Source organism: Cariama cristata, unplaced genomic scaffold (assembly GCF_000690535.1).
Source record: "Cariama cristata isolate BGI_N322 unplaced genomic scaffold, ASM69053v1 scaffold16374, whole genome shotgun sequence".
Taxonomy (NCBI): domain Eukaryota; kingdom Metazoa; phylum Chordata; class Aves; order Cariamiformes; family Cariamidae; genus Cariama; species Cariama cristata.
Genome location: NW_009613816.1, coordinates 38,065 through 59,378, shown reverse-complemented (window position 1 = coordinate 59,378; position 21,314 = coordinate 38,065). Strand labels below are relative to the sequence as shown.

At 37.2% G+C, this 21,314-nt stretch overlaps 1 protein-coding gene across 1 annotated transcript in view; it reads left to right on the top strand.

Moving 5' to 3' along the window:
- Positions 1-10,244: 10,244 nt before the first annotated feature.
- LOC104160918 (guanine nucleotide exchange factor VAV3-like) overlaps positions 10,245-21,314 on the top strand; it is a gene marked incomplete at its 5' end in the record, with an annotated part of 35,022 nt that continues 23,952 nt past the window's right edge. The window contains 2 exons of the mRNA XM_009699174.1: positions 10,245-10,381; positions 17,811-17,876. Coding sequence (XP_009697476.1) covers positions 10,245-10,381; positions 17,811-17,876 — 203 coding nt within the window. The remainder of the gene's footprint in view (positions 10,382-17,810; positions 17,877-21,314) is intronic.

Below are 21,314 nucleotides of genomic sequence, written 5' to 3'. Positions count from 1 at the left end.
GGAGAGTAAGGTCTTTTGTCGTAGAGGCAGATGCTACTAGTAGATACTGAGCACAAAAGAAATTGCGTGAAAGATAATTTAATTTTCATTTTTGCCATGCTTGATGAATAAATCTCAGAACATTTTCAGCAATGCATGTTTTTAAGTTTTGTTTGAGACCCATGAAAGATTCTAGGTTGCATAGGTGTACATTTTCATGGGTTGTATTGTGCACAGTTACCATCTTGCTGTCCATGATTATTATTTTAGTGTACAGTATCTGTATACTGAGGTGTACAATGTATTCAACAGGATGAGTAATTCCATTTGTGCTGAATAGACTTGTTGAAAGGTAGGACTGCCTCCTTTCAGGGACACTGCAGGTGAGATTTAGCTATCGTATTCTTACTGCAGTATGTTTATTTTTTTGAAAGGATGAAGTTTATATTTGTTTATACTTAATTGACCAAGTTCTTGTCAAAATTATTCAATCTGTGAGTGCTCAACAACAGAAAAATGCCTAGGTCCTATACAAGATTCATGACATTTCCTAGTATTAAATTCAGTTCCCAAAGTGAGCCTCTTGTTCTCAAGCCTTTTCCCTCTTACTGCTTGCTGCAGATTCATCCCTGGGTGGGCGGAAGGTAGTATTAAAAATACAGCTCAAAGTAATTATTTCTGTGGAATAATGGATTTTTGTCTTCCAAGATTTGTCCCTGCTTTTCCAAGCCTTTTGCTGCACATAATCTACTCATGGACACACCTTCGTAGCTCATCTATAGCATCTGCCCAATGTAAGTTGGTAGATCCTCAGGGCAGGTACTTGTTTGAACAAATACACATTTTAGAATGCCGTACCTGCGTATGCCACCACATTAAAAGATGTGATAATTAACACTGGTTAATTTTCATACCTCGTGCTGTTATAAAAAGCAGCATCTCTTGTACCACACTTTTTAATTCATATGCCAAAACTCTAGTTTGCTCAATTTTAAAGAAAATAATGAAGCTTTTTAGTTTTGAGGCAACATTATTTTAAAAACTTTTATCCCTCATTCCCCTACTAGAATATACTGAAATGATTTGTCAAAACAAATGAGAACTGTAGTTTTAAAACCTGATTATTATTTATTCATATAATAAGACATTTAGCACTTAGCCATTTCTAATGCTTGTTCAAAGTGATGAGATTCTTCTCAATCTAGACAATTCCAAAATCCCATACTCTCACAAAGGTAGCTGCCTATGTCACTGCAAGTAAGGACTAGTTGCCTGAGTAAGTATTTGAAGTTAAAAATGTACAAAACACGAGAGCTTATCCTTATTAGTTGTTTGGAAGAAGACATGCTGTGGAAGGGAAACCAAGGTCTGTCAGCGAAAGAAAAATAGTTTTTGCTCTAATTTATCACAGAATGTATGTGGCTATGACCATTATAAAGTCACTAACCTTCCTAGCTCTCTTCAGCTTTCTTTCAGTGCAGTCCTGGAGAGAGCCCTCTTTTTTGAGGGAGGACAAACTGCAAACCTCGAAGTCTTAAATGCCAAGTACCTGATTTTGCATATAAATAATAAGATGTGATGTTGGAATTGTACGTGAAATTTCTATTAATTTAAACATCCTTTCTTGCATTACCAAACAACAGTTATCCATCTAGGGCATGTCCAAGTTTTCTACATTAATGTGCTAAAGTTTCTGTGTCAAGCTTAAAAAAAAAAAAAAAAATTAAAAGAAGTTTGACAAGTGTAGCTGGAGCTAGTGGTACTTGGATCTTTCTAGTACTTGGTACTTGACTTTCTGAAAATGGGATCCGTTATTGCTGCAGTTACATATGGATGTAATAGAACAAATGTATGTATTTTAAGGGAGGACTGAGTATTTGAATGCTGTCTAGGACAGCTTCTGAAAATGTTTGCTGTACAAACAGCAATGAATTGGCATTTGTATGTGAATAGATTCTTTCCACAGTGTACTTAACTAATTTTCAGATTGCTTTTGCTCTGCTGTAACATTTTTGTCTCCTGACTTCCCAAGATCTTCAGTTTCTTTTCCTTCTGTTTTGAGAAAACAAAAAAGAAATTTAAACGTGAGGAGTGAATCTGCGAGAGTTGCGAGCAGAACGTTAAGGACATGAGAGACAAATGGTCATTAGTCATCTAAATAATAATAGTTTCATTACTTTCCAAAAATGCAGCCCGTATGGCTTTTTCTTCTTAATTTCAAAACCATGGCTGTTAAGAAGCATTTCTGCATTGCGTGTTTTTTCTTGCACAGAGGCAAGCTTCCAGATTCCTTAAAATGAATGTCACGATGTGCCAAATGTCTCTGCTTAGGAGTTCAGTAAGAAATGCCTTCTGTTGGAGTTTTTTTTCTAAATAAAAAATTCAATCCTGAAACTTCAGTTAGGGTTGTGAATTTTCTTAGCTAAATTGCTTATTTCTGATCAAAATAAATGCTAACTGTATTTATAGGAGCACTATGCTGAGCATTAAGTTTAGCCTTCACTTGGAAGACCTGAAAACTTAAAGCTGCTACTGAGAGAGGACTGTCCACCTCAGTGGTTGTCCATGTTCCCATGCTGTTAATTTTACTCATGCTGCTCATATTGTCACTAAGGATAGAGAGTTATCTTTGCTGAAAAAAATATTTGAGCTAAGTCAAATGCTGATGTTCAGAGCAGAGGAAGATGTCCATTTATCTATGCAGTGTTCTTTAAGCAAAACAGACTAATGTAAAAAAAAAAATAAAATCTGTGTAGAAATATTTCAGAAGTCACACAATTTCAGAAATGCAACAACATAAATTGAATAACATAGCTTGACTTGTTCATTTGCCTTGTAATGAACTCCTATGATCTGCAGTGTAATTCTTAGTTTTGTGTGGCCCTTAACTGCAAAATGGAGATACAGCTACTTGTTGGGGGGCTTTTTGCTAATGATTAGGTCTATAAAACCCAAAGAAGCAAAAGGAATTCCTGAGTTAAGGTGTTTCTCTGGTTCTGGTAAATTGTTGATCAGACTGTTAGCAGACAGATTTTTTCCTCCTACACATCTTCATTTTTGTTGATGGTTGACCATTTTTGTAGAGCTCTCTGCCAAGAATACAGCTTATATATGCAGCATTAAAGAGAAATGACAGAAAAATTGAGTCTTTGAATAATTATAGAAGACTTGACAGGCAATAAAGACTGGAGGAAACCCCGAATGCTGCTTCAGTAAGGTTTTTAAGGAGATACAATAGTAGGAACACTTGAGGGAGGACAGTCACAGAAAGCAGGGCTAGGACTGTAAAAAAACCTAGTTTCTTCAGTAGTATTATTTGTCCTGTAGGATGACAGTCTTTAGATCTTCTGTTTCTGTGGAAGAGAAATGTGAATGTTTATCAAATGTGGTTTGGAGTGCATTACAAATTTATCATCTGAATTATGAGATAGCGAAGATTTTTGTGCCCTCCCCCCCCGGTATTGGCGAGTTCTCTATTTACAGAAGAAAGCCCTGGCAGGGCTACTCTACTTTTATACCTATATAAGCAGAAGCTTACACAATTAGTTTAGTGAGGCTCATGGTAACTGTTAAATGTTTTAATAATCAGCCTTCTGAAGTTTTTTCACTTAAACTTGAGTCAAGCAGCAAACTCAGGGGTTGTGGTTAGTCATATGAAAAATATTGAGACTTTATCCAACAGTACTCAAAGACAAAACAGCTAAAGAGAAGACAAAGCTGATTATTATGCACTGTCAGCATTTCAGTGATCTTGTCTGAATGTAAGGCTCATAAGCAATGTCTAAAATTAGAACTTCTAATTATGATGACATACAAAAATAATGACTGAAGACTAGGAGAATTAAAAGTTCAAGTACAATATCTTTTTGTCTATGTACTTATTCTTTGTATTAATTTTGTCCAATAGTAATTATTTAAATAATTGCCACTCTGAAGAGTGTATTTAAAACACTGTGCTGGCACGTTCTGTGAACCTGAGTTCTGTAATTTGTGTCATAAGTACTCGACGTAAAAGTAAAAAAAACCAACCCACCTATTTTCTTTCGCGTCATTAATGGTCAGCCCTAGAAACTGAGTTTAAGTGGGGTTTTTTTTGTATGTGTTTATGTAGTGTTGCTTTTCTTGTGTCTTCTCACCAGTTGAGAAGTCCTTCTAGACAAGTTTTGCCTTTGGCGGTAACTGTACAAAGCTATTGACTTCTACTGGTTGTGGAGATAGATGACACTGATTAGGAGATTAGGAATTAACAAGCAGCTTATGAGAAATGCAAGAGGGGAATCCATTTTGCTGTTCATTCTGCACAATTAATTAGGAACAGGAATTCTAAACACCGAAACTGGCAGACCTGATTTGAGGAACATACAGAGAATGCCAAAGGACTTTGTTTTCATATAGTCCATGCTCAGAATAGAGCTTCCCTTTAACTAGCTTTTAATAGTACTAGTATTGGACCAAGATGTTGCCAAAAAAGGTGGAAAAGCTGATGTGTTTTGTGTTGTGGATGCTGATCGTGGGTATAACTGTCCACCTGCTCTTCACACTGTGGTCCTTATCAACCCATCTGTTTTGCTCTTTGTTTTTTTTATCATGACTCCTTGTTACTTTATTATCTGCAGTTATACTTTGATCTGAAGCCTTCACAATCTTAGTTCATGCTGTTAAAATGATTCATGACACTCTGGGTCACTGTTCAGACATTTAACCCAATGAGACAATGAGATGCTGCTGTGAGTTACTTTGCCCTCATTTCCTGGTTGGCGGGTGAAGATGACCGGAGATGCACCTGCTCTGAGACTTGAGATGGAGTATTTCTTCTGCTCTTTGCTACGGAAGGCTTATAAAACCCTAAATATCAGTCTGTTTCTCAGCAGAGCTGCATTCCCTCTTTTTGTAGCTACAAAAATAGAAACCAAAAAGGTTTAAAGCAAGTTCAGAATGTCCAAACAGACACCCAAAACGCTCTTTTGATGAAAGAAAGACTTCATGTGATTTCCTATAGGAAAGGCAAATGTCATTGTGTGGAGATTCTGGAAACACTAAGATGTGGCCTTCTCAGGTAGTCTAAAATTCTGTTTCAGATTCAAAGCCTCGTGAAGTCAGGAGGCTTTCTTCTACTACATTAGTGGTTTTTGGATCAGGTTATAAATATTTGGTGACTAGGCTATATTTTCCCTAGAGAAAGTCTTTCTTCAAGACTCATATTAACTAGGAATGGATGTTTAATGCAGACAAAGCTGTTTTATATCTTTGTGCTAATAGTGTATTCACAAGCTCACCTTTGGAGCCTGGTCTCCTATACTCTATGTCATTATTCTGTATGTTAAAATGATCCCTGCCCAAAGCGTAAACTGTGTTCTGTGTTACTTGGAAATAACAGATGCTGGAATCAATTTTGACAGATAGGGGTCATCATAGGGCATGCATTATGCATGTTGTTAGCAAAAAATAACATTTTTGAATGTCTGTGTGAAACTCTGAGGGTTATTCAGTGCTGTTCATAAATGCAGAGCTGCTGTAAGGAATACAAGTAGTTTATATGTTCTCATAATTTCGTATATAATGGCTGTTTTAACTCATTATGTACTATGTTAATTCTAAAATGTAACCTTCTTCCTTGACTCTTAACTATGAGATTAAACACTTGAATACATGGTATGGTTTCTGAAAGGTTTTATTTTTCTATAATGTAGCCAAATTGGTACTTTGTAAACCCTGACTGTAGCATACTTTCTGCTTTTCTCACAAGCTACAATTTAGATCATCAATTTGTGTTAGGTCTGTGACCTAGAGCTTGGCTATGAAGACTTTTCTAGGAATCTGGGTTTTTTCCTGGTTTTCGAGTGAATTAAATTTCAACTGTTTATTGGTGGAAAAACTGGATCAGTTTGTTTTTTTGATTTCAAGGCGGGAAACTACCAGGCTGGTTTTGCATCTTTAGATTAGGAGGTTCCCTGGCAAAAGCTTTCAGTCATGTGGAAATCTGACCTCATGGAAGCGAATGGGATTTTTAACATTAATTATAATAATGAATGGCTGAAATTCTGTCCTTTGTGTTTCAATTTTATCTGCTTTTAAACATATTAATGAATAACATTTTTGTTGCCAGGTATGTTTCCAGGAGTTTTCTGCAGTTGTCAGATACTCTCAATACTGCAGCTATGTACATCGCAATGGCAGTTGTTATATTTCACTTTTTAGTCATTAATGCATAATGTTTCTATACTGTTTCTATCACAAAGAATCCATAATTACATTTAAAACATTTCAGGTTTCTGTAACATACCACTTTTTCTTGTCTGCATTATTATGTTATAGCAAGTACTCAAGATTCTTAATAAGTGTATTTGTAATGAATCTATGTGCCAATTAGGAATGAAATTTCAAGATAGACAAGGAAAATAGTCTAGATCTTGTCTGTCTGAACTTCAGTAAAGCAGTTGATATACTGCCTCAGAGGAACTGATCTGTTACGAGAGGAGGCTAAAAGAACTAGGCTCGTTTAGTCTAGCAAAATGAAGGTTAAAAGGGATATGATTGTTCTCTATAACTACATTATGAAAATAAATGCAGACAAGGAAAGAACTATTCAGACTGCTGCTTCTAGATGGTTATAAGTTGGCCATGAACTAACTTACACTGGAAAGTAGAAGATTCTAAATGCTCAGAGAATAAAGTTCTAACATGAACAGTAGGAACAAATAAATGAGTTTTAGGATAAGCTTGCTAAACAACTGAAAGACTGTATGAGCTGTTTCCTGTGATAATGGTGGATGGGACTTGATCCATCACACCCCAGTGTACTTTGTATAGATTAGGAGGTAAAGGGCCTATTCTGTCCAGTTAAATGTACACCATCTCAATGTTCATCTGCTAAACTGTTTCTCAGCTACTATTATCAAATCTGTAATTATATGGTGAAAAGAAAGCTGAGTATTCTGTTTGGAGCTCTTTGACCCTTTACCTCCATTTATTAACTTTTCTGTACCCTGTTTATTTCTTCTGTGCTTAATGGTGATATAAGGGAAGTTCTGAGAGAAGAACATTTATCCATGGAAAAATAGCTGTTCCAGAATAGTATGTGCTTGTTGCTGTTTAATTCAAAGATTTCATTTAGTCTTTTGTTCCTGAAAAAAACTATTTTTAAAAGATGTTTAAAATCATGTAACAAGGACAGGTCCTTTTGATGATACTTTCGTAGGATGAGTATAACACATTAGTTGTACGTTCACTGCAATATAGGCTGTCTGCGCATGTCTGGTATTGCTGATGCTGAAATTAAAGTATTTGCTGTGACTCAGATGCTCCTATTGTTGAAGAGTGAATTTACCTTCTGTTGTTGTACTTTGAGGTACAAAGTACTTTTCAGAATCTGACTCAAATCTAATGTGTGCTTAAATAGTTAACACCAGAAAATAATTTCTCTTGTTTATACATACATCTTTGATGAGTGGCCTTGAAGCTAGCACACAGTATCATTACTGAAGTGAGTGAATGAAAGTAATACAGTAATTAATGAAATCACAATGTTCTTCTGTATTATCACAATGTATGGGAATCCTAGCTGTGTATCCCTGTTATTCCAGATGCTGGTTTATGTAGGTCTGGTGGTAGTGCATATACATTGTGCTAGGCAGCGTGCATTCATAGCAAAGACAATGCCGAGCACAAAGAACTCCTAAGTAGACCAAAGACAACAATTTGTTAAAAGTAGGTACTAAAATTACAGTAGAAGAATAAGATTTGTTGGTCACAGTAAAGAGCAGCTGTAGCACATCAAAGCTGTAGTTGTCACAGTTCCTGTAGGCGTTACGGCAAAGAAGTTTTAAGGGATCTGAAGCAAGATAATGAACTCTGTTAAGACTTAAGACCCTAACCCGAAAACCTGTTTAAATGAATAGGATTATTTCTAGTGATGTCAAGAGGTGTGAGATGAAATCTTCCAACATTGTATCTGCCAAGGGAATTTTATAATTAAAATTGCTGTAGATGTTACAGAATTAAGCATACTGAATTATACACAAGTATTCTAGTCATGATATGTTTTAACATGATTAATTCTGTGTTGTTTTTTTAAATAATTCTGCTAGTTGACATAGCACGATTTTTTTTTTTTTTCCCCCCGTGTTCTCTTGGCCTGGTTTTCAGAGATGCCAATAATAATAATTACCAGTGAACTAGAAATAACTCATTTTATACATGTTTATGATTAATAATTTTGGCATTATAGTATCTTAAAAAATCAGGATTTGCACTGAAAAGTGCACGAAAGTCTTGATTATCTTCTGATGAGATCAATACAAAGGTGATGTTTTAAGTATATTATATCTGCACACTAAAATGTGATAAATTTAATCACCTGATATAAGGTTTCATAACGTGAACAATTTTTTGTGCATTTGTTTTGACTTCCAAGTATGTCTGTAAGATGAGCACATGCTTACAGTTTGTTTATCATCTATGCAGAGCTATCGTTTATATTGTGATGAGGGAGTTCCCTTGCATTAGGACAAAGTTGTCAGCTTTGAGTAGATACTTGTATGCATCATTGCTTCTATTTGCCACGCATAGATGCAACATTTGTTGATGCTGAATCAGTATTTGAAAGCATGACAGCCTTCAGTTCAGAAATAAAGCAAAGTCTAGTGTTTACCTAAGTGAAATAATGACTTACTAATAATTAGGTCCTCATTTTAAGTATGCTAGGTAACTTGAAGAAATTGTACAAGTTATGGCATCATTTGGGTTGAGTAATGTAAGAGCTGGTATTACTTCGCTTAACGTTTCATCAGCACTTTGGATTAGTACTTACTCTTAAATACAGAGAGCAGTAATTATTGAAGGTGATCTCTTTCATGTTTCATACAATTTAGAGGCGATCGTGGATATTTGTATTTCTTGTCACCTGAATTACAGTAGCGATCTTGCAACAGAAATAGGTCTTTTGTAGACCTGATGGTCCTTTGTCGTTAGAACTAAGTTAATCATGACTCTCCAGCAAGAAACTGGTTAAATATGACCGTCCAGCTACCTTGACTTTGCATGCTTATCTGTATTTTTAATATACAGTCTTACAAAATCTTACTTAACCAAAAACTTTCTGGTTAAGATTATAAATGGATATGCCCACTTAATTGTAGCATTTTTTTAACATCCCATGTGCAATTGAAAACAGGAGAATTAATATATAAAGTTTTATTTAAAGATAGAGGGAGAGTAATTAAAAATAAATCTATTCTGTTAAAATGATACTTTCCTTGGCAATATAAAGAGTGGGGAAAAATGCTTTTCTCAGAGCTTTTGAGTCTTTACTATGTTTGTCATGGAGTGGGTGGTACTTCGCTTGGTTTCGACTATTCTTATAATATCACACATGCTCTTTTAGTGCAATGCACTAGCTGTCCGTAGTGCTTTGAGCATTTCTTTAAAAATGCCGTTATAGTTTAAAGAACGTGGAGTTACAGTACTCACAGTTTTCTCTTCGGCCTGAACCCCCCACTCGCCATTTGATACATGCTTGTGGAGGGCTCTTGAACTGTAGTTATAAACAGTACTTTTGTTCTTTGTGAGAGACTAATCTTTGGGGAAAGTATTTTGTGTTTCAAGAAGTGGATTACTCCCTTTAAAAAAAAAAAAAAAAAATATTCACAGATCAGCTGTCTAGATGCAACCAGTATTGAAGTGTAAGGATTAGTGTGCAGCTAGAGTTCTTGTCTTAAAAATGAAACCTTAAATTGATCTAGGCTTAGATACATATATCCAAAAATATTGTCAAAACATGAAAATTAACAGAAAAAAAAAAAAGTAGTAAAAGTCTTATGAGAAGCCTAGCAAGATTGTGATCCTTACTCTCTTGGACATGTTCACATCAGCAGTAGGCTTTTTGGTAAGCTGCTGAGATGATCCATATTTGGTGTCTTTAATAATAGTTCGTTACAATTTTTGCTTTGAACTACAAAGCCTGAATATTTGAACCTTATGCAGAGCCAGGGGTGCACATGTAGAGGAAAGAGCCTCCATAGACATGAAATCAGCTTTACTTCAAGAAGGGAGGACAAAGATGTTTTTTCAAAGTAGCTCTTTTCTATTAAGTTGTACATGGTATAGTACTAAGGCATTGCCTCGGTGCCTTAGTCAGGTACCTATTCAAGACATAGCGTCTCTTTGATTGCTTTTGTGGTCTTCAGATTTATATGACAATATAAATTGTCATTAACTAAAAATACATGCTGACTTATCTTTTTTTTTGGTTTTGTTTGTTTGTTCAGGTTTACCAAAAATGCAAGTCATTCGAAGCTATAGTGGAATACCACAGCCAGCAACACAAGATGGTCCACCATTGCATATCCAGATTGGGGACACCATTGAACTAATTAGAGCAGATGCACATAGCTTATTTTGGCAGGTATTGTATCATTGAGCAAATGACTATATTCCATTAATCACAGATATTAAATTTTTATTGATATATTGCTCTTATAACTTTTTTCCTTTTTGAGCAGCAAAAGAACACCTTTTTGTTTTACTCAAAACAAATATCTACTGCAACAACTTTTACTTTTAATTTGGCAGGGGTTCCTATATTGTGTAAAGCTTCATTCTTGCAACCTTAGAGTAAAAGTCTTGGTGAATAAATCTACAAGAACATGGCATTGGTAGCAACCCTTCTAGTGAAACTGTAAGAGTTAAGGAGAGTGTTTGGCACATAAACAGCAAAGTCCTGTGAATTTTCAGTCACCACTTCTTTAACACAGCAGAACTGAAAGTTGTATTGGCAAAACCCAGTTATGAATATTAGATTTATAGGAGAGAGAAATAGCTCTGGAAACAGAGCCACACCTAAACTTCTTGATGACCTCTCAAGTCAGTTAAGGACAATTTTTTATGTACATGGGAAAAGTATATTCTATTGATGGCAAAATTCAGTATCGTGATTCACAGCACTGCTACTGTTACTAAAATTTCTTTCTACTTCAGAACTATAAACAGATTCAAAACGTCTTGCGTTCACTTTAAAGATAAATGAGTTAAAGCACGTCTCATTTTTCTTCATTGTTTTCTTAATTGTTCATACTAGAATCCTGTGTGCTACTGATACTTCTGTATAAATGGAAATAGAGCTAAATAGAACTTTCAGGATATTAATAGAACAACAACTGGGAAGCATCTGTTGTTGTCTTGAGTTGTTGTTCCTGTGTTTGTTTTCATGATCTTCTTTTTTCTTTGAGGCTATAATAAGTTAATGAATATAATTATAAAAACTGCTTGGTCTGTTACATGAGTTAGGTCATACTTTTTTTTTTTACTGACTTCAGTTAGGATTGAATCTTCTCCAAAGTCTTGAGGACTGAATCAGTGAACTCTGTTCCTGCCATTGCATCATGCTGAACAGCATTTAACCAGGGGAAGTAATAAACGATAGAACTGCTTTATTTATTAAAAAAACATGTAAATAACTGTAACCCCCCAACCAAACTCAACAAACAAACCACCCCAGAGCCCCCCCCCAACCTGTTACTTAGCAGACCATAGATATTTCACGTCACTAAAAATAAATTCTTTCAAACATTGGTTGGCAGATTTTGACCTGTATAGTTTTATATGTAGGGCTTGGTTCTGCAAGGTCTTGAGTTCTGATCCACTGAAGCATTTAAGCACGCTCTTGATTTGGGACTGACTAGAAGGTAATCATCTGACTAATACAATTAGTACAAGCCAGAGTTATTGGCACCTTGTGGGACTGATTCTGTTGCCATGTTCATGTACATCTGTCAACTCAATCTACTGGAATTTGTCTTAGATGTTATTTGTACCTATCATGCTAAAGAGTTTAGCTATAATCTCACTGTGTTTAACTAGCGGAAACCTGAAAGTGTGTGAGGCTTTTTCCCTAGAAGCCTTGGTAATAGATTTGAATCTTAATGGAAATTGTCATCTCCATTAGCATCATTCAGGAAATTTTTTTTTTTCTCACAAGCTGTCTTGTCACAGACTGCTTAATACAGATTTTCATAAGTCTTGTAATGACATCTGCATTTTAAAATGTATATTAAGAAAAAAACCTTCAAAACACAATTTGTATTAAAATCTGTAAGTTTTATTCAAGAGGTGTGTTAGTAATTTACAACTGACCTGTCAGACTTATGTTAGAATGGATTTTTAAGTTAACTGTTGCTCAGTTTAGAAATTCAAGTGCTTGTAATAGAAAAGTATGTGTGGTTTAAGTATAATTTTTTCATTCTTTACAGTGCGTCAAATAAACACAAGTTACTAAGCAGTGCTTAAGCTATAGCTTAAGTGTGATCAAATGTGTTTCAATAGACGTTAAAATTGTGCTAAGTTAATGTTTGAATGATCATATAGCAATCGTGCTAAGTTCTGTAGTAATTCAAGACCATATACACATATGAATCTACCTGTTAAGCAGTCTGGAAAACAGGAGAAGTATGGGGTTTTTGCTTTATGAAACAGCAGATACTTTTCTGAGAGTCAAACTGAGCAATCGCAGAGACAATAGGATGGCTGGAATAAGCATTTCTGAATTCCATGGATTTACTTTCTGCCTCTTCACTGATTGATACTGTCACAAGTTATTTTAGTCTCCTCGGTAAACATGTGGCTGCATATAAAGAGAAGGATGGCCTTATGCTGATGCTCATGCATCCCCTTGTGCATGACTACTTTTCTTTGCTCAGTCAAGGTGCAAGACTAGAAGACCCGTGCTGCTTGCCTAGCTAATGCTTGGCTAACATCACTTGCAGAATGAAATGAGAAGAGGAAGGGAGGGGGGGGTCAGAGAGAGGAGAAAATTTGGTGTTTTAAATGGAAATTTCAGACCCTTTAGCTGGAGCACTACTAGTTGTTTCTGTAGTAGTGCAGCTTTGAAGTAGTTAGATTTTTATTATAGATGTGAATATTTCTCTCCTCTTCTGAGTTTGGTTTGAGTAAATTGGTACCTGCTTAACCTGAGGGTAGGCTTTCAGGGATGCCGCAATGCCTACTGTAAGATATAATGTAATTCTAGTTTCACAGGTTTGCATTGCAATTACCCACCATCCTCAGGCAATCATGTTTCTCAAGTATGCCAAAAGAATACAGATATTTCCTGGACTGGTTCTTTCCTTTTTCAAAACCAACTTTTCTCTGATGCAGATTAAACCCATGTTGAGTAGTAGCTATTACATGTACACTTTCTAATGCTTCAGTAGTTAGTGGTCTTGCTGTAAACACCCACAAGACATTGAGTATATTGTAAATATACTTATGAAATAAAATTGAAACATTGGAGAGGCAGCACTGTAAAAATGCCTTTTTTTTTCCTATTTGGTTTGTGGTGTTTTCATCTGTCTCCTTCCTCTTTTCACCACACTTTGTGGTAAACAAAATGAAAATGGGTGAAGGACATGATAATATATAAAGTTTAACTATTCTGGAGTTCTAATTCTGTGCATGTCCAATGAAGTTAATGGGCATTGCATAGCTAAGTAGCAGGCAGCAGTCTGGAAATGTAGAGCAAAGGTGTCAAATGGCTTCAGAAAGCCTCCCTCATTGAAACAGGGGCAAGAGTCGGGAATCAGCCTCTAGTCTGACCAAGACTGTCATTGAAAGAAACGGACTAAAGGGCTTCATTGACTCTCATATATATGAATATGTATGCACACATACACAGATGTAGAAGTAATACATATTTTAATGTGATCTAATAATTTAGAAATACAATGTAATAGTGTATACATAATACATATTTTAAAACTAGTTCTGTCCAGTCCTTTCCTTCTGTTTTTATAATGACCATAAGCCATTATAGGGCAGTGTTTGAGGGAAATGCTTACTCATCAAACAATAAGCAATTAGCAAGCAGGAAACATAAAGTAGAAATAAATTATTAGAAGAAGTGAAGTATGGTGGCATAATAATTTTGCTGTTGTTAATGAGCTCATGATTAGATCTTAAATTTTGAAATCATCATGTGACAACAGGTCATGGTTTTCTGTATGAATGACACCAAGCCTTGATGAATTTAGCCAGGATTTCTAAAGTAAACACAATAACCTAGTCTCCTAAGGACATTATCAAATTATTCGTATGAGCTCATTATCGACAGTGCACTTTCAAATGAGCTGTTTCCTTCAGCAATGTCTCACAAATCAAACCCCCTTCTTTTTAAGGATTTGCTTTTATTTAGCTAACAAAGCCATCTGCAGTTACCTCATGTGAAGCTTGTCTTCAGAAGACAAACCCTTTCTTGGATTGTCTCAGTGCTTGTTACATTCACGGTATTGCTCAACATGCAAAGGCAAAGTTTTGTACTGGTCACAGTACTTGAGCATATTTTGTGTGATGAGAGAATCTGTCCATATGACTTCTCTACTGCTGCTTTTGCTTTGGTCTTGGTGTACAGTCCGTAGAACACATACTTCACTTGTAGGCTCTCCTAGCGCAACAAAGTGACACGTCTGTGTCCCACAGCTGCACAGAGCAGCATTTTCCAACAAGTGGAGACATCTAAGGAAATTGTAGGATTGTTGCTTGGGCAGAGAGTATTTCTTAATGCTGTACGTCTCATGTAAGTCTGTCCACTGAGGATGTAGTTTCTCACCACTTCATTTCAATGAATGTTCAGTGTCCTCCATATGATTAATTTTTTGCTGCAAGTGCCATTGACTTCTTACATACAGAATACTTCAAATGAAAGTGCACATACATGTTACAATACAGCCTATGGATTGCAGTTCAGTTTCTTTATTCTGAATATGTATACATTATAATGTCTGTATTGTGATAATGATTTAACTGATATGGACCACAGCTAATCCTAGGATTTTTGCTGCTCTGATGGGTTTTTAAGCTGTGGTTCATATCACTGTGTACTGCTAGCAGTATCTACGCCAGGTGATACAATGCTAACTCTACATGATATTGACCTGTGATTTGGTCTTTCTGTACATGCTACAGTTACTTCAGTGGCTGTAATGTGGCTTTATTTTTTTATTTTTACTTGAGGTCATGGAACAGCTCAGTTTGGTATAATTCAGTGCAGATTGAAGCATTTCAGTGTCTGCAAATCAAAGCTAGCTTTCATTCTAGATTGAGAGCAGCCCTGCAGAGGAAGACTTGGGGATGCTGGTTGACGAGAAGCTCAACATGACCCGGTAATGTGCACTGGCAGCCCAGAAGGCCAACCATACCCTGGGCTGCATCAAAAGCAGTGTGACCAGCAGGTCGAGGGAGGGGATTCTCCCCCTCTACTCTGGTCTGGCGAGACGCCCCCCTGGAGTACTGCCTTCAGCTCTGGGACCCCCAACACAAGAGGGACATGGACCTGTTGGAGCGAGTCCAGAGGGGGCCATGAAGATGCTCAGGGGGCTGGAGCACCTCTCCTGTGAAGACAGGCTGAGAGAGTTGGGGTTGTTCAGCCTGGAGAAAAGAATGCTCCAGGGAGACCTTATAGCAACCTTCTACCTAAAGGGCCTACAAGAAAGCTGGGGAGGGACTTTTTACAAGGGCAGGTAGTGATAAGACTGGAAGAGGGAAAATTTAGGTTAGATATAAGGAAGAAATCCTTCACAGTGAAGGTGGTGAGGCACTGGCACAGGTTGCCCAGAGCAGCTGTGGATGCCCCATCCCTGGAAGTGTTCAAGACCAGGTTGGATGGGGCTTTGAGCAACCTGGTCTAGTGGAAGCTGTCCCTGCCCATGGCAGGGGGGTGTTTGTGGGAAGCTGCCCCTGCCCATGGCGGGGGGGTTGGAACTAGATGATCTTTAAGGTCCCTTCCAACCCAAACCATTCTGTGTTTTTGGGGTGTGCAAATGTATTTCTGGAAAAGCAGTAAGAGATAATCCTGAAAGTATCCAGACCATATTTCGGACTTACAGGAGAAAGCACTATAAACATTATGAAATGCTATTGAACATGTGAAATTCTGTCTCTCTTTGCACTTTCAAAAGGTAACATGGGTCTGTCCCTGAGCTCATGAAATTTTGATCTTTGGCTGCTTTCTAGTTGTTGTGGACATGTGTTGCATATATGCAGATTAGTATTGTGAATATGCATCACTTAGATGGGAGACTTTGTCAGAGCTCTGCTTGTAAGTTAAGTCTGTTCTTCAGAGGGATTCATGTGTCTGGAGGAAATAGAATATATGGATGGAAAGGGTAACCTGTATTGAAGCAGATAGTGGGAAAGAGGACAAGGAAGAGTTGCTGAACACAGGTTCAGATCTACAAGATTGTCACTTGTTTGCGCATAATTCTTTTTTTAGTATCATTGCTATTCGGCATCTTATAGCTTAAATACTTAACTGCTTTTCTCTCTCCTCTGCCTCCTCTGCACTTCTCTGTATATTTGGAAAAGATGGAAGTTACTGAGGTTACTATCTGGATGTGATAACTTGCATAATGATCTCCCTAGGAAAATGTTTTATTGTTTACTGTGCTTAGGGTATCACAATCCAAGCATGTTTTGATTTTTTCATAAACCCTTGTTAATTCTTGCTTTTACTTGCAACTCCACCCTGTTTGACATCACTGAATTCTGTTTTGTGTGGTGGTATTAGGGTACAATTACACATTTAGTGTTAGAGAAACAAAGTGAACTAAAGCCCCAAAGAAATTCCATGTCTGTTTTTGGAGCATTTTTTCTTGCTTTTAATTTTTTTATGTTGCAGGTATACGATAAAAAAGTAATTTTCACGACTACGATGCTTGTAAAGTACTCATTCCTACTCTCATTGCCAAATGCTGATAATATATTATGTTTACAGTCAGTATATTAAATTTAATGGAGGTTAGGCATTTATGTACTTTTAAAAATCTGTTAAGTGAAAACATTTGTTTGCCAAAATACACATTTTCATGCCTTCATTTTGTGTATCTGTGTTTAGAAATTTTAGCTGTGTGCTCTGTTCTGCTTCGAAAGGTGTGGTCAGCATGGTCACAGCTGAATGTTTACTACGGCTAGAAAGGTGTTTTTATTTTGCTGTTCTGTCTGTCTGAGGAGGTGTTCTTCAGGAGAACTTTGTGGTGAATTATGAGCTGCTGAGGCATGGCTCTGTGATGATCAGGTCACTTTTGGCCCTTAGAAGCCCAGAATAAATTGGTGGTCCTGCAACGTTGGAGAGGCAGTTGCATTGCGTAAAAGGGTCAGTTTAGGCCATGCAGGATGCATTTCTGCAGCTGGTCTCCTAGTTGTGTGGGCGCATCTACAACATGCTGTGAATATATCATAGACAGAGGGTTAATCTTTAATTCTGTTATTGTTCTTGTGCCCAACTGGTTTCCAATGATTTGTATCACTTATGAAAACCCTTACCTATAGAACTTCATGCCTGAATTAGCTAATGGATTATTAGCTGTAAACACCCCTCCCATTAGAGTTAGCATGATTTTTCAGATGCTGCAGCTGCCACTGCATGGTCATGTAGTCATCTTGGGGTTCTGTAATGTTGCAGTGTGGCAGCTCTCACTAGAGTGATGCCAACTGAGGAGGAAGTAACTTGAAAGGAGTTAATTAATGTTAATCAAGATATTAGACATTGGCAGACATTGACAGAACTGGGAATCACAACCCAGGCTCTGAGCCCCCTTCCTTCATCTCATCTTTCAGAGCTCTCTGGTGTATCAGCTATGATTATTACTTAATTATATAAATTAAAAAAAAAACCAAACCAAAACCAGCAACAAAACCCACGCAACTGTTGAGTAACGCTTTATTAGAACAGCATTGTATTTTAAAGACTCCTTGATATACTCTTATTGTCCTAAATCCCTGTATTATGTATTACTGTTTACTGTTAATCCCCATTATGTCTTCAGAAATGGATTTTTTTTTTCTAGGGCAGAAATCTAACAACAGGAGAGCTCGGATTCTTCCCAAGTGATGCAGTAAAGCCTAGCCCATGTGTAAGTACAATTGTTTAATTCTGTTTGTCGTCTTACAGAGAAATTGCCTAGTTCATACCATTGCTTTATTAATCTTACCTGATGAAAATGATATTGTTTCTAGCTCCTTTGTGTTTTAGTGGTATGTTCAATTTTGGGTTATATATAGCATTCTGATACTTTTGTTTATCGGATATAAATAGGACTTGTCAAGAGAACATGTTTGAGAAGCAGATTTAACTTTTGGGAATATTAATAAATTGAACTGTCTAAAGAGTTTCCAGAGTATTGAATAAACACATTTTATGTGAAAATGCACTTTCTTCCTTCCCCAGAAGTAAGGTGAGAATGCTGTGGTTCTAATCTATTCCCCAGTCACTTTGGGTTAGAGAGAAGGATTACACCTTAAGTAGTGAGTTTAAAAATGCGTAAAACTAATATAAAATTTTGAATTCAGACTGCTTGATAAATTTTCTCCTCTCTGTAGGTTCTTTCCTGCCTTTACATCACACAAGGATGTTCTCAATCTAGAAAAGTTCAGAATAACAGTATGAAAAATTATTTTATAATATGTGTTCAAGAGGGTTTTTTTTGTACAGATGTGATGATGCATTATACTGTACATTTGCTCCTTCATTCTCTGCCCTTTATAACACTGTGCATGAGATTACTATATGTCCCTTTGTTGAGATTAATAGGTGTAAACCCAATAGAATTACTTTCATTACAGCAATCAAGATATGCCACTTAAATGGTTTATAAGGACGTGGAATCAGCTGTTTGTGGCTGCATTTTGATATGCCTTTAGGGCTTATATTGTGCCTTAGTTTCTAAAAGAAATACACATGTGATCCTAAAGAGTATAAATTCATTAGTATATCTTGAGACATCTTTAATAACCTGTATTTTTCAGAATTTTATTTGCAGAGGGGTGCACAGAGCATTTGTAGGTACAAAGTATGTCCTGCTGGGTGAGAGAACATAACTGGAGTAAAGATGAAAACATTACGTGAACTTGGCTTTCTTCCCTCCACCCCTTATTGTAAAAGTTGTGGATTTCCTGTGCCATGGTGTCACTATCCTGGACACGGGCAGTACCTGCTAGTACTCTTCTGTGAGGACAGGCTGAGAGAGTTGGGGTGTTCAACCTGGAGAAGAGAAGGCTCTGGGGAGACCTTGTAGCAGCCTTCCAGTACCTAAGGCGGCCTGCAAGAAAGATGGGGAAGGACTTTTTAAAAGGGCATGGAGTGATAGGACAAGGAGTAATGGCTTTAAACTGGAAGAGGGAAGATTTAGATAGATATAAGGAAGAAATCCTTCACAATGAGGGTGGTGAGGCACTGGCACACGTTGCCCAGAGAAGTTGTGGGTGCCCCATCCCTGGAAGTGTTCAAGACCAGGTTGGATGGGGCTTTGAGCAACCTGGTCTAGTGGAAGCTGTCCCTGCCCATGGCAGGGGGGTTGGAACTAGATGATCTTTAAGGTCCCTTCCAACCCAAACCATTCTATGATTCTATCTATCTATTGATGTTAGGTTCTTGGAGCCACCCAGTCAGTCATTGTATAGCGTCATTGACAGCAACTGTAGTAACATTTTAGAAACCACCATTATACTTTAAAGCAGAGGAAGCAGGATAGCTAAGGTTAGGAAAAACACTACTGAGATGTTGTGAAGATTGCTTTCTAGTGATAAAACTTTCTGCTAAATTTAAAATATACTGTTTAGAAGAATATTGAAAATAATACAGTTTTACAGAATGAATAAATATTATTCATGAAACATTACCAACCAGTGTCTTGATCAGAACAAAAAGATAAATTGATGCTTCACCACTGTTAACTTGGAAGGATGAAATATAAACGTCTTATGATGATAAATGATGCAGTTAAAGATACTGAAACATCAATCAGGTTTTAAACATGCTGTAACTTTTACTGTTATTATGAAGTCTAACAGTCTTTACAACCAGCTGATATAAAAATGCCCAGAAACAGCATAAAATACATACATCAGAAGACTTTAGAAATGAATACTGAATGAAAAACTGCTGAGCTCCGGAATATCTATATCCCAGACTTTTCACAGATGTACCTATAAACAAGTTTTGCCTCTTTGCAATAAGTAGTATATGTCAGCAGATACTTTCTGCACCATATGAGTAATATCTGGTTCTTCCTAGCTTTCCTCCAGTTTTCTCATTTCTGTAGAGGCATTGGATACATAGCACAGTATGAGCCAATAGCTTCTGGATTAACATTTTGATTTTACTCTGTTTCATGACAATGAACAACAGTTTTTGTATATGTATTTATCTGTCCATTCAAAATTAATGAACAGGACTACTCATCTCTTGTTTAACTGCTCTGGAGGATGGACTTAAACCGTCTTTGAACTTTTATGTCCTTTCCAACATAGTAGGACTACTTGACAAATTAAGAATGTTTATTTTTTTTAAAAACTATCCTTTCTTCTGCTTCTGCTGATAGAATACATGTTATTTAATTAGTCCTATGGGGGATAGTACAAATCATTAAAGGTGCAGTTCTTCTGTAGATGAAAAGTATTATTGAAATATCTTGCAGCATATAAAGACTCTGTAAGTGCCTAGTTGGCCTTGAAATATCTCATTTGGTTGCTTCACTAAAACATTTCTCGTAGGAATTCTTTGTCAGCGTATTCATAATCTGTTAACTGTTTCCAGGTCTCACCGTTAGAAGCCGAGGTGCCGGCGTAACACCATCAGTAGCTGTAGGGGTATAGAATCATAGAATCATTATGGTTGGAAGAGACCTCAAAGATCATCGAGTCCAACCGTATACCTGATGCCACCATGCCCACTAAACCATGTCTTAAAGCACCACATCTAAACATTTTTTGAACACCTCTAGGGACGATGACTCCACCACCTCCCTGGGGAGCCTGTTCCAATGCTTAACAACTCTTAACAGTGAAGAAGTTCTTTCTAATGTCGAGCCTGAACCTCCCCTGGTGCAACTTGAGACCATTTCCTCTCGTCCTATCGCTAATTACCGGGGAGAAGAGCCCAACCCCCACCTCACTACAACCTCCTTTCAGGTAGTTGTAGAGAGCGATAAGGTCTCCCTTCAGCCTCCTTTTCTCCAGACTAAGCAACCCCAGCTCCCTCAGCTGCTCCTCGTAAGGCTTTTTCTCCAGGCCCTTCACCAGCTTTGTCACTCTTCTCTGAACATGCTCCAGCACCTCAATGTTCTTCTTATAGTGAGGGGACCAAAACTGGACACAGTGTTTGAGGTGCAGCCTCACCAGCGCAGAGTACAAAGGGGTGATCGCTTCCCTAGTCCTGCTGACCACACTGTTTCTGATACAGGCCAGGATGCTGTTGGCCTTCTTGGCCACCTGGGCACACTGCCGGCTCATGTTCAGCCGGCTGTCGACCAACACAATGAAGAGCCACTGCTGCTGCCTGTGGTGTGCCTGGC